A 25,753-nucleotide genomic window follows, 5' to 3' on the forward strand; every position below is an offset into this window, starting at 1 on the left:
ATCAAGGTATCTCATGATAAAATACGGGAGTATTTTCTTTCCAGGGAGAGAGGGAGGGTAAGAGGGAAGAAAAGAGAGAGGGAGGGTCAGACAGACAGACAGAAGAAGTAGAGAGAAAGAGACAGAGAGACACAAACAGAAAGAGAGAGAGAGAGAGAGAGAGAGAGAAAGAGAGAGAGAGAGGGAGGCAGAGACAGAGAGACAGACGCCAAGGCAGCGTGTGCTTTGATAACTTTATTGGAACATGAACACAGAATGGACTTGAAGTTCCACCTCAGCTGGTCCTTCCCCCAGGCTTCGTGCACCCCAACTGTGCTGCTAAGAAAGGCTCCAGAAACTTCACATTTGCAGGAATCTTCTGATGGGGCAGGTTGTCCCCTGGGCACTGTGGTCTTGAGCCCTGATTGGTTGTCTCTCTCATCATACAGCTCCATTTGCACCAGAGATCTTGTACCTCTAGGTAGTTGGCTGTGACTTAAGAGACTCACCTGCCATAGACTCCCAAGAAGACGTCTAAGTGGGTTTCTTGGGCTTTCAGAGGGAATTTAATTAAGAGACTCGGTGGTCATCTCTGGGAGTCATCAGTCCAAATTACTCCTTGAAGCTCATTGGCAGGCTAGCCCTTAAAATATTACTGTGGACCATTCTTTGCCTGTTCCCCTGGCAACTTCTACTATGTGTGAATACTCTTCCAGAGACCCACCAGGCAAAGGTCAACAGAAGGAACTCATGCGTAGAGGAGGAAGATGGTGTTCAAGAAACCACAGCTGACTATCATATTATAAACAAGCCAATGGCTTCTACAGAAAGCCCTGTGGCGTGTGGCAACGACCTAGTGTAGGAAGGGTCAGACAGATAAGGAAGAAAGCCTCTAGGAAATGGTATTTTAGATGAGGTCTCATGGTGTCAACTTGTCCAGAAGAGAAGGGAGCATTTGAGGTCATGGAAATAGCACTCTGAGTGCCTTGTCTGCTAGAAATAGTAGATCTAAATAAAATGCTAAGACAAACAGGAGTGGAATTAAGAGAAGGAAGGGGATGGGGAAGTGGGAGGCTAGAGGGACACGGAAGCTAACAAGGCTAGGTCAGCGGGTCACTCTAAAGGAGGTTCCATCCTGGATGTGACACAGTAGGGTATGCGTTTTCACAGCCCACTGAAGCTGTTTGTGGAGAGCTGATGGGAGAAAGAGGGTGGGGTGGGTGTAGGAAAGAGATCTAGGCAGCTTTTCCAGCTGTCCCGATGGAGACTATAGCAGCGGGGTCATGTGAGACAGGGACGATGAGTACTATCAATTGGATGGCGGTTATGTGTTGTAGCTAAGACTCTAGTTGTCTCCCATGAGAAGAAGCATGGTCAAAGGAGGGGCCAAGGATGACCAAGGCTTTTGAAGCCCAGGATGTGTCCTGTGCTTGAGAAGGGAGAAGCAGGTGAGGGAGGAGCTGGAGAGTGCACGTGTGGACATGTTAAAGGCAAGGTTGTTAAAGGTAAGGTTGTTAAAGGTAAGGTTGTTAAAGGTAAGGTTGTTAAAGGCAAGGTTGTTAAAGGTAAGGTGCCTTTGAAATATGCAGGGGGAAGTGACCCAGGGGCTAATGCTTTGCCTACAATTGTGAATCAGTAAATAATCTCCTTCTGTTTTGTGACAAAAGTCGTGGATGTAGATGGGGTCCCAAAGGGACAGCCAAGGTGAGAAGTCCCATCACTGAGCTCCAGGGAGTGGTTGTATCCAATGGTCATGTGGAAGGCAAGGACTGGGAAGTCACATAAAAGGTGGACAGGGTTGGGGGCAGGAGAGGGTCTTGGAAACCCAAGGAAACATAGGTATTAAGGAGGGGTTGGAGTCAAGGAAGGGCAATGCCATTGAGAAGCCCTAGGGGAGAGAAGCCCAGGCAGCCTCTTCTCTCTGGAGCGCTCACCTACTTCACCTCTTCAGTAGTTCTCTAACTACAGAGAGGGAGTTTAATCCATGTATACAGAGGGGTAAAAGAGCTGCCCAAAGGACCAGGAATTGTCCTGGTTATGTAGCCAGGTGAGGGTGGCACTAGGTCAGCCTACACATTTGTACTCTTTGCATCTTCCCAACTTCTACCTGTTCTTGCCTGGGACTCAATAGACACACTTTGCCCCACAAGTCCACTGTACACCCCTTCCTGTTGATAACAGGCACCATCAATGGCTGTAGCTCATCATGGAGGGCTTCTTGAAGGGCTAAGTCTTGCTAGAGGAGGGTTAGCTGAGTTAAGGAACTATCTTGGCTTCTCTTCCAAGTGTCAATGTCGTTTAGAAAACATGGACATAAGCCTGGATTTCCATCCATCCAACCATTCATTCATCCATCCATCCATCCATCCATCCATCCATCCATCCTCCATCCATCCTCCATCCATCCTCCACCCATCCATCAATCATCCATCTATATACCCATCCATCCATCCATCCATTCATCAATCTATCATCCATCCATCCATCATCCATCCATCCTCCATCCATCCATCAATCATCCACCTATATACCCATCCATCCATCCTCCATCCATCCATCCTCCATCCATCATCCCTCCATCCATCAATCATCCATCTATATACCCATCCATCCATCCATTCATCAATCTATCATCCATCATCCATCCATATATACTCATCCATTCATCCATCCACCCACCCATCATCCATCCATCCATCATCCATCCATCTATATATCCAACCATCCATCCATCCATCTTCCCACACACCCTTTCACTCACCGAGTATTCCCTGCGTACCTCTATCTCAGGCACATTTTCTGGCTGAGTGGCCTGAGGTACATTCCATACTACCCTGACTCTGTAAAGTCTGGACAGTGATGTTTATCCGAAGCGTATGTATATAAATTATGAGAGCCTGTATAGGCAAAGTACCTAGAACTTAGTTAGGTGTTCAGGGAGGGCAATTTCTCTCCTCTTCCTTCTCTCCCATTCTCTTCTCTTTTTTTCTGCTCATATCGAGACCCCCACAAGGAAGTGAGTGGGGCCAGTGCTGTATAATCGCATTCCTTGCCCTGCTCAGCAGATGTGCATGTTTTCTATAGAAGTGTGTCCATGCACACATGTGTAAACGTCTCTGCCCTGCTCTCTCTGCTCATGACTCCTAGGGCCAGCACCAACGTGAGCTTTGAACCCAGGGAATTCAGCCTAAGTAAGCCTAAGTACCTGTCTGGAATCTGCTCTCAGGGAAGCTGATCTGTATGTTCTGTGAGCCTCCAGGCTGAAGTTTGTCCTTGGTAGTTTTGGTGGGGCTTGATCTACAGGGGCTCCAGAAAAGAGATCCAAGAAATAAGGCCAGTATCTTGGTGTCCTGGGCAGGATCTAGACAGCCTCATAGGGCAACGCCCCCATTCCTTCCTGTGATGTGTCCTTTCTGTCTACTCAGACAGTGGCTCCCCCGATTGCTCCTCTGAGGTTCCTTGTAGGTGTTGCCTGAGGAAACGAAGCCTCCACAGGCTCTTGCAGCAGCTTGGGAGGCCATTGGAGCGTGTGGTGCAAGACAGTGTTGTTTTCCTGCAGAGACACAAGCACAGGTCAGAGCCGGGGTACCGTCGTGGCTAAACTTGCTAGTGCAACTTAACAGACAAAGGAAGAGAGACCCTCGGTTGAGAAATTGCCTCAGTCAGATTGGCCTATCTGAGGGGACTTTTCCTGATTGCTAATTAGTGTAAGAGGATACAGTCCACTGTGGGTGGTGCCATCCCTAGGCAGGGGAGCATGGGCTCTGTAAGGAAGCTAGCTGAGCAAGCCGGAGTGAGCAAGCCAGGAAGCAGCTGCCCTGTTGGGTTCCATATCCATGTCACTTTTCAATGTTTGCAGTGCTGGAGATGGAACCCAGAGCCATCTCATGCATGTGTCTTGTACGAGCTGGGGAAACTTGGGAAAACATCAAAGTTTGCTGCCCTCCAGTGGGACAATCAAGCCCACTGCTCCTCCTTCCACACAGAGAGAGGGATGAAGACTGTATTTTCCCATGCACACTTCTGCTCATCATGTGGTGGCTGTGACTGTGGATGCCCGGATTTGCAAGGCTCCGCGGACAAAGGCTCTGCTGATTTCCAGCCTCCTTCTGTGTGTGGCACACCCTGACTGAGTCATTGCTGGGAACTCCTAGGTGGCCCCTGACCTTCTCTCCTAACACTTTGAACCTTCATCTGGACTTCAAGGTCAGGCCTGCGGCATTTTAGAGGTTCTCGCTCCCACACGAGCAGTGTACATATTTGGCCAAGTTAGCAGGGAGGTGTCTGCCCTTGGACGAACATTCCCGTAGCTCTGAGAAAGTACTTCTTGCTGAAATTACTACCAAGGAGCCACTTCAGGCTGAAGCGAACTAGCTTTTGCCCTCTAAGGAGTCCAATAATTTATCACGACAGTAAAAGGTCAGCACCCCAGAACCAACAAAAAAGACACAAATAACAGCTCGGATTAATCCCCCACTCCAGTAAATCCTCTCAGTACACGATTCAGCGATTAGACACTCTTGAATGAAGTGCACTAGCCCTCCAGACAGATAGTTCCTACTTTATCAGTACATATACATGATCTAAAGACTATTTAAGAGGTCGAACTACTCGAGCACCTATTCACTTCAGCAAATATTTTGTTCTGCCTACATTTTTTAAAATGTAGATGGTATCATGTTTTATGATTTTTTCCCCTGTGAGGCTGACTTTTTATTCTTATTACCCTGAGACAGGTTTCTCATGGAACTTGAAGTACAGCCTTTTGGGTCGGCTGGCTGGCTGGCAAGCTCTAGAGATCCACTTGTCCTCAACCCTCAGTGCCAGGGTTATAAGCACATGTGACCATGCCTGGCTGTTTAATGTGGTTTCCGGGGATTCGAACCCAGGTCCCTATGCTTGTGTACCGAGCGCTTTTATCTACTGTGCCCACAACTCGGCCCCCATTTGCCTACATTTTAGTAGCCATGATTTATTTATTTTCCCTTCTGGGTTTTTTTTTTTTTTTTTATGAAAATCCTTTTACATCCCAAAAGTCATCAAAGAATTTTATTTTTTTTCCTTCTACAAGTTTAAATGTTGCCCTTGATGTTGGAATTGGTTTTTGTACGTCACATGATGCACTGGCTGGAGTTGTGTGTCAACTTGACAGGAGCTGGGGTTAGCACAGAGAAAGAAGCCTTCCTTGGGGAAATGTCTCCATGAGATCCAGCTGTAAGGCATTTTCTCAATTAGTGATCAAGGGTGGGAGGGCCCAGCCCATTGTGGGTGGAGCCCTCCCTGGGCTGGTGGTCCTGGGTTCTATAAGAAAGCAGGCTGAGCAAGCCAGGGGAAGCAAGCCAGTAAGTAACATCCCTCCATGGCCTCTGCATCAGCTCCTGCTTCCTGACCTGCTTGAGTTCCAGTCCTGACTTCCTTTGGTGATGGACAGCGATGTGGAAGTGTGAGCTGAATAAACCCTTTCCTCCCCAGCTTGCTTCTTGGTCATGATGTTTGCGCAGGAATAGAAACCCTGAGTAAGACACATGGCATCCAATACATTTTTTTCTCTTCCTGATCTCTGCCATCACCATTTTTAACATGCAAACGGTTTTCCTATCTGTGTGTGGTGCTGACTGAACTTCTCCACCCAATCTTTCTCTTTGGGTAGACACGGAGTTGATCCCCCCCCTCCGGTATTCTTGTTCTTAATTTTACCAAAAATCTACAAAAACATCCTCCATTCTTTATGCCATGTACTTGTTCGTTTTTCTAGAACTTTCCATCGATCTGCTGTTGGATTTGCTGCTCTTCTTTTGACCAAGCCTTGGTCTTTTGCTTCACTAATTAATGTCTGCTCTGTGGTTGTTCTTTTCTTTACTGTGTATGGGTGCTTGGCGTTGATCTTTTTAACTTTCTTCCTTTAAAATGATTTTGTTTGTTTGTTTGTTTGTTTAATGTATATGAGTGCTCTGTCTGCATGTACACCTGAATGCCAGTATAGGTGGTTGTGAGCCACTATGTGGTTATTGGGAATTGAACTCTGGACCTCTGGAAGAGCAGCCAGCACTCCTAACTTCTGTGTCACCTCTCCAGGCCCTCTTTTTAACTTTCTAAGTTGAACTTCTAGTTCTTACGTTTCAAACTCATGCATTTCCCATGGCGGATGCTTTGAGGAACCAAGTATGTTCTGAGGTCTTGTTTCCAGTGTCAAGTACTCAACTGTATTTCCTAACAGCGTAAAGAGGTTTTTTCTTCATCCCACCAACCAAGGGATGTGTTTGCAAGTTAGCAAAGGTTTCTTTTGTTATTAATTTTGTCATTATTCGAGGACGGCTCTATGAGCAGAGGTCTAGTTGCCACTCAAGTCCTTTTCTTCAGTTTGTTCTTTTGAGACAGGATCTCACTATGTAGCCCTGGCTGGCCTTGAACTCACAGAGATCCACGCGCCTCTGCCTCGGGGACTAAGCGTGTGCCACTACACCCAGCTCTAGAGAACTCTTCTGTGTTCCTCATACGTTTGAGAGGAATGTGTTCTGCCTTTGCTGGGAAGAAGCATTACACTTTCAATTGCGTTCATAAAGAATCGTATTCTTATATCGATACTCATATACCTGGTTTTTAAATACTGATAATACATTATACATTCTGTGTTAAAACGAGTTGTAAGTTTTTCCTTTGTGTTTCTGTTAGCTTTACATGTTTTTCAAGCTAGGGTCATTTGATACATACGAATTAAAATTATCTTTCAGGGAGATTAACTCTCATCAAATACATTGGCCACATTTATCCTTAATAATACTTTCCACTCAAAGTTTTTTTTTTTTGTATGATAGTAATAGAGCTAGCTAGATTTCTTTTTGTTAGCATTGGTGCATGGTATCATATATATATATATATGTATATATATATATATATTCTTCCTTATATTATCAATATTTCTGTTTCATGTTAAATCTGTTCATTACAAAATAATTGTTTAAAAAAGATCAAATCTGGCAAACTCCCCCTTTCTTCTTTGAAAACCTTATTTACTATTATTGTTACTATTGGCTGTGTGGTGTGAAAGGTGCGCAAATGCTGTCACACGCTTGTCATGGCTAGAGGACAGATTTGTCCAGCCAATTCTCTCCTGCCACCTTCGCATGGCCTCTGGGGACTGTGCAGCCAGCTCAGCGGAGCCATGTCACGGGCACTTCTGTGGAGATAGTGTCTCACCCTGTAGCCCAGGCAGGCCTTGAATCCACGCTCCCCTATCTCAGGTCGCCAGTGCTGGGACTGTAGGTCCCGGCTATCATGCTTGTCTCTTCGTATCCTTCTAATTGGTCATTTTATTCCATTGGCGAATGAGATTACTGATATATTCTCACTTGTTCCTTTCCTCCTGATTTCTATTTCACCATCACCCTTCCCTGTCTAAATGTCCCCCTATTTTCTTGCTTTCTTCCAAACTGCCCCTGTCTTCACCCCCTTACCTCAGCATCTCGTGGATTTCCACCTTCCCTTTTAAGGTAAGGCTACCCAAGGCATTTCGATCTGCATAGGTGCGAAGTCCGTTGGCCATCAGCCACACCAAACCATGGTAGGAGTCCCACAGTGAGCAGACTCCAGCCTAGGTTTATAGAGACACTAGAAGGTTTTCCCATCTTCAATCCCTCTCATAGCCCCACAACCTGTTTCTGCCTTGAGCCCCAACACTTGCTGCAAAAGACTGTTAAGTGGGCTTCAAGAGAGAACAGGGCCACCTTTTCATTGTCTTCTCCCGGGAACACTTTAACTCCACCCCCTCCCCAGATCCCCACTTTGACCCATGTGGAAGAGGGGAAGCTGACAACCCCCCACCCCCGCCTCCTGCTGTGTTCTTCACTGGACTCATGACAATTAGTTTCAGGATAGAAAAACCAAGACCTAATTCTATCAATGCATTTTTAAAAACTTTTGACGGTTTTATTTTTCGTTCATGTTGGGGGGAATACCTAGGCAATGAAAGTTTAGCCTTGAAACATTTACTGGAGCAGTATCGGGGAGAGCACCTTTCTATTGGATCTGAAAAGACAGTCAAGGCAGGAGCTTGGGCCAGCTGCAGCTCACATAGGGAGAAGGGGAGAAGGAAGCCTGTTGACCTTAAGAGGCTGAGCTGAGGGCTGACCAGGGCTACCAGCCCTGGTGACCTTCAGTGCTGGTTCTAGTCACCATCAAGCCACCCTTGACCTCCCAGCTCTGTGAGTCAGTGACCACCTCTATCCGTCTTTCTTTACTGAATTTCTGTTACTGGTGCTTACCAGGGTTCAGACTAGGAATATTCCTAAATACGTATCATTTGGATGAACTGAAGGTGTTAGAACACGTTCAGCCACCAGGGGGCAGAACCCATCCCTCACGAGATGACTCCCTCAGCCTCTCCAGACTCCCGCTTCCCTCTGTGATAACAGCAACATCCCAGGACAGGAGCTCCAGAACCTTCTTCCATTGGCCTCTACTGCCTGCAAGACAGATGGCCAGACAGACCCACCGACTGCTCTGCTTGTATCTGTAACTCTACGTATGTTGTTCTTAGCATTTGACATACCCTTTTTGCTTTGCCACCTTCGGGATGTTGAGGCTGGAACCCAGGGCCCCAGAGCGATGTCTCCAGCCCTTCATTTCTTTTTGGTGACCATTTCTACTCCTGTTTCAAGGCTGCTCAGCTGTCACCTCCTTGGGCAGCTGTCTCGGAGGTCTCCCAGAATTACTGACTCCTCTCGTGTTTCTGCACTTACTTCCCTGAGCTGCCACTGGTTTGCTTCTCTGTCTCCCAGAACACCATGAGCTGGGTGTGTTCTGAGGATGGGAGGAAAATATGCAGAGGAGGCAGAAAGGTCTTTTCTGTGACAGCAGAATGGTCCTGACTGAGGTATTGTCTCCAGGTACTGGTAGCTACTGAAGGCCCTGGAGCCCACGGGTTTGGGGAACTGTCTAACATTCCTGGCAAGTTCCCTGTGGCCTAGGCTGGCCCTTCCTCAGGACTCTGTGTGGAAGCTGTGAGTGTCTCAGAAGATGAGGAAAAGGAGCTTGCCCTTCCGTTGTTGCCCCTCCCACAAAGGTGCACCTGTGAGAAGCTTGGTGTAGTAATGGGTGTATGTGTCAGGGTGGTGTGGGGGTGTGTGCCTTTAAAAGGAGGGGCTTAGTGGAGAGAAGTTGGGCCACTGACTGTATGCTCTGGAGGGGGTTTAGCTCAGCTGACTCCTCCCTCTTTGCCTCCCAGCCACGATGAGGATGGATGAGGATGAGGTGAGCTGTTTGCTCCCCGGCATTCTCTGATGCACATGCTACCTCAGTCCTGAAGCAAAGCCGACAACGACCACACACTGAGACTTCCCAACCCTGTTTCGAAGCTGCTACCTCAGCTGTTTTACCTCACAGACAGAATGCTGACCCTGTCAGGAAATAACCCCCACCCCGGCACTGAGAGAGTGCAGGGAAGAGGGCTCAGGCAGTTCTCCCAGGTGTCTGGGCACCAGCTCGGGTATCCAGAGATTCAGGTCTAGCCATGTACATGTTGCTGGTAAGTCCAAGGATGTAGGCTACACACGCCTGCTAGATCTGAACTCTGTCACTGAGCGATGGGAACCACAGAAAAGCCATCGTCTGAGAGCAATTACGCACACCAGGCCTGGTACTAGACATCTTTTGCTTGCCACACTAATGCCGAAGATGGAGCACTGTACTGTGTAGGGGTGGCAAAGGTCAGAGAGGTTGGGAAACTTGCCTGAGGCAGCACAGCCAACAGGTTGGTGCTGGGTATGTTATGGCACGTGAGCAGGTTGCTTGAAAGAGAAATGAAGGTGTGGAGGAGCCCTACTTCCTGTTTAGCTCCTCCCCCGTCGCTTTGTCACCCAGTGGCATTGGACCGCTGGACAAAAACCTGTGAGAATCTCCAAGACTCACTTTGCTTTACAACTCCCAGGTGAAGGAGAACGTTTGTTGATCATCTCTAGATGAGGACCCAGAACCCAGGAATTTTAGCCACTTTCCCACGGACTCAAAGCAAATAAAGATGGCGGCTTCCGGGGAGACCAGCTGCACTGGACTCCCTGCCATGCTCTCCTCAGGATGCAGGAAGCAGAGCTGGGGGCCGGGAGCTCCATCTCTCTGCAAGTGGGTCCACTCAGGTCTCCCTAGTCCTAACTTTTGTTTACCCTGTCTCCTTGTGTTTCCTCTCTTGAAACTGGATTTTAAAAAAATTAATGCTTGTATGCATGTGTGCATAAGAGAGGGAGAGGGAGGGAAAGAGGGAGGGAAAGAGAGAGAGAGAAAGGGAGAGAGAGAGAGAGAGAGAGAGAGAGAGAGAGAGAGAGGATATGTATATATGTCATGGTGTACATGTGGAGATCAGAGGACAGCTTGTGACAGTCACCTCTCTGTACCGTGTGGATCTGGGGGATTAGACTTAGGTCATCAGCCTTGTTGGAGCGTACCTTTATTCACAGAGCCATGCCACCAGCTCTAGGATTGTTTACCTAAGATAAGGGAAATCCTAGACTCCCTCCAGACTCAGGCTACTGGCTGCTTATGCAAAGGACCCCAGGGTATCTGATGCATTCTGGAAGCTCGCTCCCCTGGCTCTTCGTGTCTCGCTGCCGAAGCAAGCAAACTGGCGTGCGTGCCGGTTGTTTCAACAGTGAGCATGACGCTTGGAGAAGCCTGCCATAAGACCCTGCTCTGGGGCTCTCCCTGTGCCTGTGTCCTGGGTATCCATGCCAGTCTCTTCTCTGAGTCCCTAGTGTGCTTTCCAGAGTGTCTCAAGGGCTTTGATCTTGAAGTTAGGAAAGGGATTTCCTTCCACATGGTTTCTCCTCAGCTCCCTCAGAAACTTCTTCCTTCTAGGTTCCTACCACAATCTTTCCAGGCCAGTGCTCTTTCTCCCTGTTTGGTCTGTCTCCTCTGCTCTGGTCAGCTGGCCACACGACACTTGGAGGATTCTACTGCTGATAGGGCTTTGAGGAAGCCATACCTTCAGATGTGGCTAGCAGCAGGGAGACTTATAAAGCTTGTCCTGAGGATGAGAAAATTGGAAGGAAGGGCCTAAAATAACATCCCTCCAGTCTGACCCGGAACACTGTCTCTAGAAACTCAGTTTCTAGGAAAAGTCTGAAAGACATCTGGGCATAGTCGGTTCAAGGATGCTCGCCTTGGAGTTGCTTACGGCAGCAAACAGACCGAAGGCAGCATGAGCCAGGGCCTGTGTGTAGGACTGACTCCTGATAGGGTCCAGAAAATCTTAGCAGCTTCCAGCTGTGACCCAGGCCGTACATGCCAGTTGTGCTGGCACGGACAGGCCATAGGACAGGTCTAGAGGGGCCCAGAGAGCCTGGGGGAACTTACCCCAAAGGCTGGAGGTGGGGTGAGTCCTGTAGTGACTGCCTTCAGCATCCAGAGTCACTGGGGTCACAAATGGAAGTGACAGCGTTGTCAGACACTGGAAACTTAGGGTTTTCCTTCATCTGTGACATCATGGTGTGTCTGCTCCCTGTGCAGAAAGAAAGGAAGACTCTTACCCTGGGGACACCTTACCCAGGACTGTCACCACATATGCACCCAGATGTGGACAGTGAGAATAAGGATCCTCTGTGACTTTCAATGGTAGATCGTATTTGAAAAAAAAAAAAAAATCAGCATCCCTTCCGAGAGGGGAAAGGGAGGCTCAGAAGGTCATGGAACTCACAAGAAACTTCCTTCACGCCTGAGCCTATGCAAAAGTAAGCCATTCCTCTGGAGGAGGGGAGACCCCCGGGAGCTGCATTGCTACAGTGTCCCACAAGTTCGCTGGGCTCTTCAGAGATGCAGAAGTCTGAGTTGCACCACGCTCATGTGACCCCAGTAAATCCATCAGCTTTTACTTGGCTGGACTGGGTGGACTTGTCCCCCCTGGCCTTTCTCTGCCTTCTGTACCTGGGATGAATCGAAAGCAATATGGTCAGGCACTTCCTCGCTACCTGTCTTGAGTGCCAGTCGGTGGGTGATGGTGGTATGTGGGTCATCCGCCAACACAGTACTGAGTCTTACGTGGGCTGTGATGTAGCTTGCCCTGCGCCCTGCAGCTTTAGTATGGGGGCACACACAGGACAAGAAGACCTGATGGTCATGTGGAACCTGGTACAGGCCCCCATTCGCTTCTTGTCTCTGAGCAGGGAGAACGTGACAGCCCAGTCAGGGGAGTCTCAGATGTAGACACCCTGGAATGCTATCTCATCCTGGCTCCCAACACTCTGCTGTAAACAGGTTCTGTGTTACATAAATACCAGCGTCACCCCAAAGCAAAGACACCTGGGGCTCACTGGTGTTTCTGCACGGGCAGGACCAGCTCTTTTAGAGGTAAGAAAATCTGGTCCCTGAGAAGGACTCGACCTTCTCAGAGTCACATCCAGCAGATACCTCTGTGGAAAAGGCAGAGGCACCAGTAGGTCGGGCTGCTGGTCTCTAAGGCTAGAGATCTTGCCACAGAGCCACCTTGTGCATAGCCCATGCCCTGACCTATCCCCGCTCTGGCACTTGTAGCTAATCATGACAAGAACAAATTTCAATGTGTCTGCCTCTCCCCACTAAGCAACTCATCAGTATGAAAACCACGTTCCCCACTGCCACTGCGAGGAATTCTTGACATAACACAGTTGGGGTTGTGGGCATAATTTTCTCCCTTGTTAAGCACTGATACGTAGTGATTGTTGGAAGGGTCCCCTGTGACGAATCCAAGTTCCCAGCTTTCAGAGAAAGGACAGGAGGCTCAGGCTCAGGAGACAACTTGAGTAACTCTATAGTGTCCCGAGAAAAATCCATGGAAGCCCCGAACTTTTCAGCTTCTCCCATGCAAAAAGAGCCATGGGGAATAGAATCCACTGCTTTCCAGGTGTAGACAAAGTTGTGCCAGGCAGTGTGTGTGAACTGGTGCTGAATCTCATCCTGACCCTTTTAGGGAGGTGGTTTTTTTTAATCCTGTTTTTTTTTCCTGATGGGAAACTTGGGGCTCAGAAAGGGCAAACATATCCCTAAATCCCCAGAGTGTGAAGCAGGGTATCAGTATTCATGTCACCCCCACGCCAGCACTGGGAAATTATCGTCCCGGGGCCCAATCCTACCTACTGTCTGTTCAAATAAAAAAGGCTATAAAAATGTAAAGTAGCACTTCATGACCCATGAAAATGTCACACAACTGGCATTTTAGAGCCGGTAAACAATACTTCAGCGGGACCCAGCCACCTTCCGGTATTTATTTGATGATCATGGCTGCCTTTGATGGAACGGCAAGCAGTGTGTTATTTAGCAATTTGACGAAGATCTGAGAAATGCATCGTTAGGGGATAGATCACCGTGCAGATGTCCCAGTGTGTACTTACACACTCTGAGTTGCCAAGGCCTTGCGTCTACCTCAGCTGTATGGTATAGGCTGACATTTCCAGGTTAAGAACCTGTGCAGGGAGACACGGTTCTGAACGGTTCCGGCAACCCCAGCATAGCGCTAAGAATTTGTGCATCTTGACATAGACACAGTACTGCAAAGTCATAGGTAATGAGAACTTTGGCTTCTCTGTTACAAGTTTAGATGTGGAAGCTAACTGACACTCTGAGGGGGAAAAGCCCATCTGTTCCCTGCTCCAACATCTTCTGTGGGTTCTGAAAGGTAAGCAACCCTTCCAAGTATGTCCCCAACAGGACATGTTGGCTGGTGTCTGCCCAGAGCATCACGTGCAGGGTGGAGGACTCTCTCTGTGTGTCCCGGGGGGAAAGGGACTTTTGAGTTTTCCCATGTCTGCTCACCTGGGTGAAGTCTTTTTTCCTAAAGGTGAAAGTTGACAAGTTGGCGGCCCTTTCATCTCTTCCCAGGTCCTGGGAAGGCAGTGTCTGCTGGCCTGTCTTAGAGAGAGGCCAGGGGAGAGGCACAATCTGGGGAAGAAGTTGAAGTAGGGTGTTCAACCTCCATCTGGCACCATCTCCAGATGCACTATTTCCAGTGAGCGACCAACCACAACAGGGTCCCCACTGCTCCTTTTATTCTCCCCTCACCCCTGACTTCCTCTGAGAGTAAGAGAGATTCTCATAGCCCACACTCTCTGCAGAGAAAGAAGAAGTCGTGGCCTGCTGTGGCTTGGCTGTGGCTTGGCTGTGGCTTGGCTGTGGCTGTGGGCTCACGAAGCAGCTTTGCAGTGGCATTTGGAACCCACCTGGGAGGGAGGAAGAAGAGGGTCGGATCTGGGCCAGCTAGGTGGTCCCAGACACTGCCCTTACCCTAGATCTCTTCAGTCAAGCCTGTGGATGGCTGTCTGTGTCTGAACCCCATAATACATCCCTGTGTCTACTATGCCCTCACCTGTCCCCAGTGAAGGAGGAATGGGTCTTAGAAGGAATGGTAGAAAAACAAAGACCAAAAAAAATGGATAAAGGAAGACCAGGTTTTGTTTGTTTGTTTTTTGGTTTTGTTCTTTTTTTAAAGCATCATGTTAAGAGAAAGAAGCCAGGCACAAAATGTAGCATTGTTGTTCCTTGAGTAGAGGCTGAAGGAATGAGTGGTGGGAACTGGGAGTCGACGGCAAAAGGAACTGGGAGATCTCTTGGTAGAATATAAGTGCCCCAGAATTAACTATGATAGCAGCCACATGCTTCTGTGAAGGTTCTAGAAACCACTGGCATGTGGACTTTGAATGGAGGAGTGGATAGTACCTGAGGAAATGAGGACGGAAGATGAGGTACAGGCAGGAAGAGGAAGAGAGAGGTGCAGGACAAAGAAACACGTCTCTTCACGTGCCTGCCACACACCAGGGGTGGTAAGGGCCTCTACCTTCACTCTCAAGGGCAGTCAGAGCTGTTGCCTCAGATTGATAAGTGTCACCAACCAATAAATAGAGGCACCATGACTCATGTTGGGTCTATCTAACCTCCAGGCAGCTAACATTGGGAAAGAGAGGGAGACCTGTCCTACACCAGGCAGCCAGCAGGACCCGGAAGGCAGTGGGAGGGAGGGTAGCTGCTGTCATTTACTGTTTGAGAGGAAGCTGTTAAATGCTGAAACCCATGTGACAAAAACCTAGGCCAGGTCAGAGAGTCAGATGACAGATTTAAACATATCTGGGCTCTTGAACGAGCCAACATGGGCTTAGGCCGGTGAAGAAAACTTCCCTTCTTAATAACAACAGCTCCTCTAGGGAAGCGTGTCTGTTAGACATGAAGCTCTGGCATGTTGATGGCCATTGGAGCTCCATCTCCAGAGAGGGAACTTGAAACAGTAAGCAAAGCGCCACCCCCCTCCTCCACCCCTTCCCTCTCATCTCCCATCCCCAGTGTAGCGAGACCATGCTGTGGTGAAGGGTCTATGTATGAATGGCTGTCCTACCTAGAGATACTTTTTATGTCATTATCATGTGCCTTCGTTCTTCCAGGCCCATCTGTGACAGCTGCTTGGCGGTGGGCGGCTTGGGGGAGACTTCCCACCCAAGGCTCTGTGACTCAGAAATGGCCCTGGATGCTTCTGTGAGATACGGCCCTGGCACCAAGTCTGGGAGGAGGGCCTGTTGTGACTCAGTGTACATGAAAAAGGGAACAAGCTCTGCCTGAGCTTTTCTAGGGCTCCCCAACTTCCCTCTTTGAGGCTTGGTTTCCTGATGTTTGGAGTGGGTGACTCTGACCACTTCTTAGGGTTCTCAGAGACCTAGGGCAAGGAATTAATTTATTCATCAACCTGCTAGGCACAGTGCTGGCTGTCAGGGACCCAGCAGTGATTAACATGGGCAGGATCTGCCACCCTGGGAGCTTACGGTGTAGTGGGGTAAACACAACCCAAAATGAAGGTGGGATAGCATGTAGTAGCCTAGGAGGTGCTGACCACATGCACAAGAAGAAATTGTGCATTTGCAGGCTCCCAGTATTCAAAGCCTATGGCTGGGTAGACTTTGACCTTCAATCTGAAAGTACAGAAGGGTTGGACCTCCATCGAGTCACTTTTTGAAAGAGCCTGTGTGGTTTTAGAGGGGAGGAAGGCAGACTCAGGGACTGGAGACCACTCTGGCACCTTGCAAGAGGAGGGTTGGAAGGTGAAGAAGGAGGTACCCAACTGGGACCAGGCACCTTGGTCTTTGCCAAGCCAGGGGTGGAAACAAAGGGACTCTGCAGGAATGAGGAAGTTCTCACTCAGAAGTACCGATAGGCTAGGAGCCCAAGCATCTTATCTCCACAGAGATTATGGGAGCAAATGAGTAGGGGAATAAGACCCAAAGGGTCTTTCAGTCTGCTCTGCACTACAGATGGGTTAAAGTCTTCCAGTGCCTTGGCTTCCCCTTCTGGTATCTACAGGAATGAGTCTGAGGTGTCTGTCAAAAGCAGAAACAAGTTCAAGTCCAGGTGTTTGTTGGTGGACAGAGGCCAGGCTTGGAAAACAGACAGGATTGGAATCTTAGTTCTGCCATGTCTGGAAGGGTGGTGGCCGGACACCAGTTGGCTTGTGTGTGGGAAGCTACTGATTCAGCATCACCCTGTGAGAAGCCCTGCTTGTTTGCCCCAGTCAGGGCTATGTGTTGAGAGCACTGGCATCTAATAAGGGTTTAATAAACACATAATAAAAAGCTCATATTTAGTGATGGAATCAGAAGGTGGGATGGGTGAGGTGTCCCTCCACAATGGGGCTGAGGAGGGACAGACAGAGCCTCAAGCTAGAAAGGTAGGACCAGTTAGTTTGGCTAACCTCTCCTGAGGTCTCTACCTTATCTGGCTGTGCCCTGCTCCTCTCCATTCAGGAGAGTCTGGGTCAGTTGCCTTCAAGATTCTTGCAGAATTAAAGGCTTTAAGTGAGTTCTGTTCTTGCCCTCAGACAGAGCAGAGAGGACAGTAAGGAAGCTGGGAGCTGTCTCAGTCAGTACCCAGGGTGACTCTGAGGACCAGAAGAAAATGTGGACATTCAGACTCCACCAGGTGCCCAGTACTCAAAGACTACTCAGTAATGGAGTTTGTAGGAATGTCCTACCATGACTTACTTGGAGAAATTTACTGGACTCTTTGAGCCTTGGTTGCCTGTCCATGAAGTGGAGGGTAGTGGCTAGAGAGCTGCTCTTGCAGAAAACCTAGTTCGATTCCCAATATCCGTGTCAGGTTCTCACACCTGTCTATCACTTTAGTTCTAGGGAATCTGATGCCCTCTTTTGGCCTCTGCAGATAGTAAAGGGAAGGAGCCTGGTGTAACTTAGTCATCTCTGCCAAGTGTGTTAAGAGGCTGCTGATTAATACACAGGCCTAACCAAACAGGACCTTTTTTGTCTCCTGTCTAGTCTATTCCTCCTGCGTCTTTATTTTTCCTCCCAGATCCTCAGCTTTGTGAAAGAGGTGAAATGATGAGATTGAGGGGAGCATTTTACCCATCAGGTGGGGACCAGGAAGTCTCCAGGCATGGGGAGACCCTGTGCTGGCTTGGAGGATGAACTTGATGGGGGGTGGGGAATCCAGAGGCCAGAAAGATAGAATTTGTGACACTGTAGGCAGGGTTCAGGAACAATAAGGTTTTACCAGAGGGAGAGAGGGAGGAGAGGAGCAGGTATGCAGTCTATGGGAGGACCCTCCTGTAGGAGGGTATGGTGCCTGTGAGGATGGACCGGATGGAGCCTAGGAACCTAATGAGGCAGTCTAGCCCCAGCTTTCCTGCAGAACTCAGAGCCTAGCATCAGGGCTTGCAAATAAATGGATAATAAAGGGAATGGCTGGGTCTGCTCCACTGACCAGCACTGTAGGGGGTTAAGGTATGGTCTGTAGAAAGAGAAAGAAAAGCAACCTTAATTGAGCAATTCCTTTGTTAGGTGCTTTTCAAGGCCCTCTTCATGACTCAAGTAGGAGTTGGTTGTGTACACAGCAGCTTCCTCAGTGCCCCAAGACAGTGTCATGGGGTCCCTGTACCACCCTGCAGTGACTTTGTCCCTGGCGAGTTTATTGAAATCTCATTTTGATTCTATTTCTCTTCCCAGCCTGGACAGCTCTAAGAGGTGGACTCTTGCTGTCACTATGCTCCTCATATGCGCCCCCAGCCCCTACTATTACTGCACTCTGCTTACCCAGTGTTCTACAGAATTGGTTTTTTTTCCTTTTAAAGCAGCTGACAAGATTTTGCTTTTCTCTCTCCCCTACCCATGGATCAGTGTGACTCCCTCCTTAAACATCTACAGGCTTCCTCTGCTAGCTCACATCAAAGGGGTCATGATAGCCTCCTCTCCATGGCTCAGATCTACTAACTATGTCCTCATTTCCAAAGCCCAGCTAAATGAAAGCCACCTGTCCCTCGCCCGTGTGTGTCCTTCCCCAAACTCTACATACAAAGCCCATACTTGTGGTTCTACTGAGGCCACACCTTCCAACCTCTGCCATTCTCATTCCCTACCAACTGCGGCACTCCCCAAGGAAGAAGTGATTGGCACATGCTTTTGCATGCTCTCCCGAGGGTATAACTGATCACTCACAACTCCTGAGTGGCAGAGTCAGGCCTTAATCCTTAGGCTACCTGAGAGGAAAGGCAATTTAGTTAGAAAGAAGGGCCTGTGAGTGAGTAGCACTCTGTTCAGGTCCCAGCCCAGTGGCCCTAGGTAAGATCTCTGCTACCTTTAATGTGGCCTTTTAAAACTGAAGGTAAACGTTTTACCTAAGAGAGCCAGCCATTGGGAGGATGAGAGATGATTTCTGTAAAATGCTCATGGAATGGTCTTAGCACCATCTACACTGAAGGTGGGGTGTCTCCCAGCACTTCCAACCCACAACCTTTACCTGATTGGGTTTCCCTGGGGGTGTGTGAGTTCTGTCCCACTCCACACTTGGAGCTTCAAGGGCTTCTCCTCCTGCCATCTACCTTCTCGGCTCTGGCTCCTGGGCAGCAGAGAGTTGTTCAACCTCAGGGAAGTTTTGTGAGAGTTGTGGCTTGCGAACTTGCAGTGGAAGAGCTGTTGGTACGCCGTGCGGAAGTCTCTGTTGAGAGCAGCGTACAGGATGGGGTTCAGGGCTGAATTGGCATAGCCCAACCATAGGACAATGCCCTCGACCGCCTCATTGATGGCATCATCCCCTCTCAGCCCACGGTAAACGAATGCAGTGAAGTAAGGAAACCAGCAGATGATGAACGCTCCCATGACGGCTGCCAGTGTCACGGTGGCTTTGTGCTCTCTGATGGTGGCTGCCTTCCAGGAGCTGATGTGGTTGATCCGTTTGGCCTGCTCCCTGGCAATCTTAAAGATTCTGTAGTAAGTGACACACATGATGAGAAGAGGCAGGTAGAAGGTGACCAGCCCATCCACCAGTCCGTACACCTCATTGACCTGGACTTTGCACTTGAAGGTGTCATTGCCCCCTCTGGTCCCATTTCTGCTGTTCCATCCTAGGTGAATAGAGAGGAAGGATAGGGTGATAGAAATAACCCAAATAAAGACCAAAGAGATGGCAACTCGAACTGGGGTGACCAGCACAGGGTACCGCAGTGGGTCCGTGACAGCGCAGTAGCGGTCCAAGCTGATCATGAAGAGGTTGAGGATGGAGGCCGTGCAGAGCATCACATCCAAGCTGGTGTAGATGTTGCAGAAGACGTGGCCAAAACTCCACGTGAAGGACAGCTGGTAAATGGCAGAGAAGGGCAGCACCAGGAGTCCAAGAAGCAGGTCAGTGGCTGCCAGGGACACAATGAAGCAATTGGTCAGACTGCGGAGCCGACGGTTCAAGCTGACAGCCAGGCAGACGACCACATTGCCAGCAATGGTGATGAGGATGAGCGTGGTAAGGACCACACTGATGGTGACTTTCAATGCCATAGAGTCCAAGCAGCAGGAATGAACTGTGCCATTGGGCTCCATTCTGGGGCCCTGTGGCTTCTACATTCACCTCTTGGTCTTGGCCACTTCTCTTCCAGCTCTGACAATTGGGCTTCCAACCAAGCTAAAGGCAAGTTGGGGAAGGCTTAGTGACTGACCCAATGCTGTTCTAACAATAGATCAAGCTGTTCCTTGTGAAGTGCAGGACATGGATAAGACGAAAGTAAGACAGGGCCTTAAAAGCTCACACCCCAGTCCTTAGCTGGTCTTCCAAGCCAGACTTCTCCCAGGTCTGTAATACATATCTACCTTCTAGGTTCCTCATGGAGTCTGAGGCACTGCTGGATATGTCTTGAAGTGGCTTAGGTTTTATATGCAAGGGTTCACACACATAGGCTGTCATGTCCTTCTCCATGGCTGGTACCTGCTCCCATCGATGACTTAAGGTAGAAAACTATTAGCTACCCTCTCTGGGGGGTCATAGAAGCTGTAAATGTAAAGATTGAGTGTTTAGAACTTCAGAATTATACCAACAGCATGACCTGTTTCAAGGTGAGTCTTTCTAGACATCAATCATGAGATGAGAGATCAGGAGTCAATGGGGACTCTTTTAGGTATCCCTCCTTAGGAAAGACCAAGATGGTCAGGGCACATGATGGATGGTGAAGGGGACCAGGATGTAAGTCTATGGTACCATGAGGAAAAAAAGTGGAGGGGCAGATCTAGGACAAGACTGCTTTCATTTGCCTCTGGTTGCTGCCCAACCCCACTGGTAGACATTTGTCCTCAGTTGATTAAATGATGCATTGGATGAGTAGATAAATAAATGCACTCAATTTACTGAATTATTAAGTGTGGGAAACAGTAAACCAGGAACTGACAAGTTTTTCCGAGAAAGAACCAGGCAGCCTGTATTCTTTTCTTTGTAGCCTGCAGGGTGTTTGCTGAAATGACAACTCTGCTACTGTAGCCTAAAAGCAGCCATGGGACTCTGCTCTGGTCAAGCTTCATGGTGGATGTGGAACTGTAAATTTCATATTGTTTTTTTTCTGCTACAAAATCATCATGATTTCCTCTATCCCCCAACAATCTGGAAAAAAAGCAAGCACAGGGCTAGTCTTGGTTTTGATTTTGTCACCTAATGTCTTCATGATCTGTCAACTCCATCCTTGCGTAGGGTTCAACACCCATGTCTAAGTCTCATTTTTTTTTTATTTAGCAGTGTAAACATTTCTGCTTCCAAGTCAGCTGGTACACAGCTCACTCAATTCTAATGGCTGTATAACAGCCCATCGTGTGACCGGAAGTGGTTACTCTACCACTGTATCACCTTCTCAGGCATTTTAGTGATTTTCCTTCCCTCCCTCTCTCCCTCCCTTTTCCCTCCTGTACACACAATCCCTGACACCCGATCACCTCCACAAATCCCCTCCAGTGGGGACAGCCTATGTTTCTAGCTGATGAGAAACAAGGTCATTCCTTGTTTCATGGCTTGCCCCTTTTACATGAATCCCTCCTGGTTTTTCTGAGCTGCCAGCAGGCTTTCCTGAGGATGGAGACTGTGGAAATCTAAATGACGGTGGAACCCTCTTAGAAGCAAGCAGATCGCCCGCCACAGGACATAAATTCTGCCTCTTCCAGCTCTGGCCTGGAGCTGCTCTGCAATCTGAATACAGATGCAGCCTCTGATTATGATGCCTATGCTGGAGCAAGTACCAGGATTCCCCAGCACCCTCTGCTGCTCCTACTGCCTCAGCCTCTTAGCCCTGTGAGCTGAGCCTCTGGGTAATATTTCTGGAGGAGTTTTTCATTACAAGAAGAGCCCAAACAGCATAGGTCTTACCACCACACTTAATTAACTTTGGAGGGGGAGCAATAACATAGACATTTTTGAGACTCCGTATTTCTGATAATAATTTCCCCTGCATTTCCTTGACAGTTGGCTGTAGGCATTTTGGCATCAGGCTGGCATTCAAGTTAGCATCTGGGAGAGTATTCACATCGGAGTGAGGCAACTCTCAATATGATTAGAAACCCACTCTCTCCCTCCCTCCTGGTTTCAACAATCGTTTCTCTGGGTGTGCTGCAGAGCTCTGGGTGCCGGAGATGCACAGGTGACTGCTATGACTGACGCTTTGTGAGTCTTCCAGGATCAATTTTTCCATCTTTCTATTTAGCATAAGGCTTCCCAGAGTTCCCCCCAAGCATTCTGAAGGGGGGGGGGGAGTTTGTGTGGTGCTAATTCCATCCCACCCCATGGTCTCTGAATGATCATCTACAGGTAAGCAAGCTGCCAGTGTATCCTTTGAACCATAAGAATCCTCAGTATCAGCGCAGTAGCTAATGTAAAGGTCGCTCCGCCAAACTTTCAAACTGCCGAAGTACTTATGCTCACTGCTCTAAGTACTTAAATGCTCGTTGCGGTAAGTACTTATATGGTTGCTGTGCTAAGAGTATCCCAGGGGCATGCAGGCGGCATCAACTATCTGAGCTGTCAAACAGCCTAGCCCACTCACCCAGGAGGTGAATGCTGTGATCTTTGAACTGAGGGAGGCCCTCCACAGTTCCCCTGTCCCCTCTGTGTGAATATAGGCAGGGCATAGCTCCAAACATATACACATCACTTTATAACCCCCTTTTCTTAATTTCTTTTAAGTGAATAATGGATGTCTCTTTAAAGGATTTAAGGTTTAACCAGTTCCTTTTCCTGTTACTAGCCTGAGGTGATGTAACCACAGTTGCAGGGACATTGATAATATCTTTGTTGGCAGGTGTGGAAGTGGCAAAAATATGGATACAACTTGTTACCACCAGGAAAAGGATGAGTAAACTACAGTGAATCTATACTGGGTAACAGGCCTGGCAGAAAAATATCATGGGATCCTAAGAACAGCCCTAGGGGTAAGAGAAATTGTCTCTGCTTAACTTCATGGGATGGTATGTGATGTGGACAAAGACCCAAGTGATGTCCTCTGATACCTGACAGAACCAAATTCAGACTTAGTCCTACAGTGTGGAGGAGTGGCCTCCACAGGACCATGTATCAGAGGTTTGGCCACCCAGCCTGAGTTGTTACTAGAAGGGGTGGAGGTTTTAGAAGGTAGGACCTACAGAGCGGAAGTGAGGTCATTAGGGCCTACAAAGAGTAAGTGAGGTCATTAGGATAAGCCCAATGAAGAAGGTACTGGAATTTTGATCCCCCTTTGCTTCCTGGCTGCCTTGAGGTGAACAAACCTCTCTGCTATATACTTCTGCCATGATGTGCTATGCCACCATGAGCCCAAAGTCCCCGGGCCAAGAGACTGTAGACTGGCACCTCTGGAGTGATGAGCACAAGTAATCCTTATTTCCTGCTTACCTTAGGTGTTTTCTTTTCCTTTTTTTTGTCACCGTGTGGAAAGCTGACTAGTATATACAGTTCAAGTTCTGGTGGTTTGCCCTTAATGCTCATTCTTTGATTAGACTTCAGTTTTCCTAATCAATTGGATTCCATCATTCATCATCTGTCCTCTACACAGCAACCTGCTGTCCATCCATCCACCCATCCATCAATCTGCTGTCCATCCATCCGTCCATCCATCCACCTATCCATCCATCCATCCATCCATCCAGTCATCCATCCCTCCTATCTTATCCATTCATCCATCCATCATCCATCCACCTCAACCATTCATTCATATACCCATCCATCCATTTATTCATCCATTCCATCCACCTATCCATATCCACCAACCTACCAACCCATCCATCCATCTCACCAACACACCCATCCATCCATCATCCATCCATCCATCCACCCACCCATCCATCCATCCATCCATCCATCCATCCATCCATCCATCCATCCATCCTTTTCCATTGCCCATAGAAAGGGAAATGTATGCACAGTGTGGAGTGTGTACATGTGTGTGCTCTCCTGTGGTTTCCCTACCTTAATGCTCATCTTGGAGCTCAATGGGCCTGGTGACTGTCTGAATGGACAGGTGAGAATGTGTTTATTATTTTATATTGCATATTCCTGGGCAGTTGTGTAAAGCTGAAGGAGTAATATGCACAACAATCTTGTTTATCTTCGATACAGTTTTAAGCAGCTTGACTCTACCTCTCTGTACATGTGACAAAGATATAATATTAATTCAGCCATTTCCTTTCCCATCTCACATGTTGACCACAAATGTTTCAGCTGTACAGTTATGCATTTCTTTTTGATAGCTCCCCATGTTTGCCTTAATGCATTTGAAAGAGATGCTTTCCTAAATATACCCAGGCAGAGTAAGCCCTCAACACACATGCAGAGGGAAGCTTTTGATTTTAGCTGCAGGTGTCCACAGCCTTGTTAACAGACTCATTGTCTGCCCCTCATCCCAGGTGGCCTCCATGGGCAGCACTCGGAAGCAATCAAAGGCTGGGATCTCAGTGGGTCTCTTGGGTACTCTTTATGCCCACTTGGCCATACTGGGCTCTCTGTGGGGAGCTGAGCATGCCCTGGCCAGTTCCCATGACCTGTCTTTGTTGTCTCTTAGTATAGACTTTTGGCTGGGCATTCATGGTGAATGACTCCATCTTCTATTTTCAGTGTCAGCTCCTGCCTGTTGAATACCCGCTGTGCCTCACAACATTCTGAGGTGGAAATGCACTTTCTCTTGGTTCTGAAAAATTCTGTCCTTACTGCTTGGCAAGCTCTCCATCCCTTTCTTGTCCTGTGTGCTCTTACTCTTCTTCCAAGTCCTGGTCTCTTGTCACCTCCTGATCCTTGGGGGTAGTTTTTACTTATGTAATTGCAGTTGTGCCAAGTTCTCTTCAGGGGAAGTGAGAGAGTCGTGGAAGACAGAAATGAGCTAAGAGTGAAAGCAGGTAGCACGTGGAGAAGAGACACCTCTGAGGAGCTTGAGGTGGGAGATGGTGCTCTTTTACCCAGGGTGCATGTTCCTTCTGACAGGGGAAAGGGAGAGTGCACAGAAGGGAAGTACAGTTGAGAAGGCAGTAATGGGACTCCTTGAGGACGTGTTTCCCAGTCACTCATCAGGCATCCCCATCCCCGTGGGTCTGTGTGAGCAGGCATTGATGAAGGTCCCCACCCATCACCATAGATGAGCAGATACCCACACCACTAGGTCTCCAGAGGGCAGTCCGTTTATGTCAGTGTTCATGGACCTGGGGTGGAGAAGTTAGAAACACCTCAAAACCATCTCTTAGGAAACAGTCCAAAGTGGACTCGGAAGCAGGTAGCTACTGAAGCACCATGGCTTCCATTCTCTACAGAAGGACAGAGCATCCCAGGCTTCAGAGCAGCTGCCTCACATGGTGACTGGCAAGGCAACTTGTTATTTAGAGGGTCATGGCTGAAGTGATGCTAAGCCTTCCCAAGAGTGCTCTCCACCCTCTAGGGTTGTCAGGAGATGCTGACATGGAGGTCTGTCTGTCTGGAGCTGGGACTTGGACTTAGCCTCTTGTGGAAGCCTGAGATGAAGGTCCAGGGAAAGGAAAATGGCACATCAGGTTCCAGTTCTCCAGGACCTCAGCACTGGCCAGGGAGGGGCAGTATGGGCTGAGAGGTGCACGGAGACTCAGAGGAACCAGCCCTGAGTGTGTGTGCATGTGTATGCGTGTGTGCATGTGTGTGTGTGTGTGTGTGTGTGTAAGAGTGTGTGTATTGAGTGTATATGTGAGAGTGTATATTGAGTGTGTGTGAGTGTGCATGTGTGTGTTGAGTGTATGTGTGTGAGTGTGCATGGGTGTGTATGTGACTGTGTGTGTTGGTGAGAGTGTATATCAAGTGTGTATGAGTGTGAATGTGAGTGTGTGTATTGAGTGTGTGTGTGAAAGGAAGAGTGTATGATTGAGTGCACATGTAAGAGTGTATAATGAGTGTGTGTGAGTGTGCATGTGTGTGTTGAGTGTGTGTATGTGAGAGCATATGAGTGCATATGTGACTGTGTATCAGTGAGAGTGTATATCAAGTATGTGTGAGTGTGAATGTGATTGTTTGTACTGAGTAT

General features: G+C 48.4%; 1 protein-coding gene across 2 annotated transcripts in view; it reads right to left on the bottom strand.

The window, feature by feature from the left end:
- Window positions 1-219: 219 nt before the first annotated feature.
- Window positions 220-25,753, bottom strand: part of Hrh2 (histamine receptor H 2) — a 41,771-nt gene continuing 16,237 nt past the window's right edge. The window contains exons 2-4 of one of the 2 annotated variants that reach the window (XR_015640638.1): window positions 18,724-20,241; window positions 11,323-11,467; window positions 220-3,532 (exon numbers count right to left, since the gene is read on the bottom strand). Coding sequence is in view for 1 of the 2 variants with exons in the window: in NM_001413011.1 (NP_001399940.1) it covers window positions 3,397-3,532; window positions 18,724-19,796 (1,209 nt within the window). In the remaining variant the exon portion in view is untranslated. 2 annotated transcript variants of the gene reach the window in all.

This window comes from Rattus norvegicus, chromosome 17 (assembly GCF_021556685.1).
Source record: "Rattus norvegicus strain SHRSP/BbbUtx chromosome 17, alternate assembly SHRSP_T2T, whole genome shotgun sequence".
Taxonomy (NCBI): domain Eukaryota; kingdom Metazoa; phylum Chordata; class Mammalia; order Rodentia; family Muridae; genus Rattus; species Rattus norvegicus.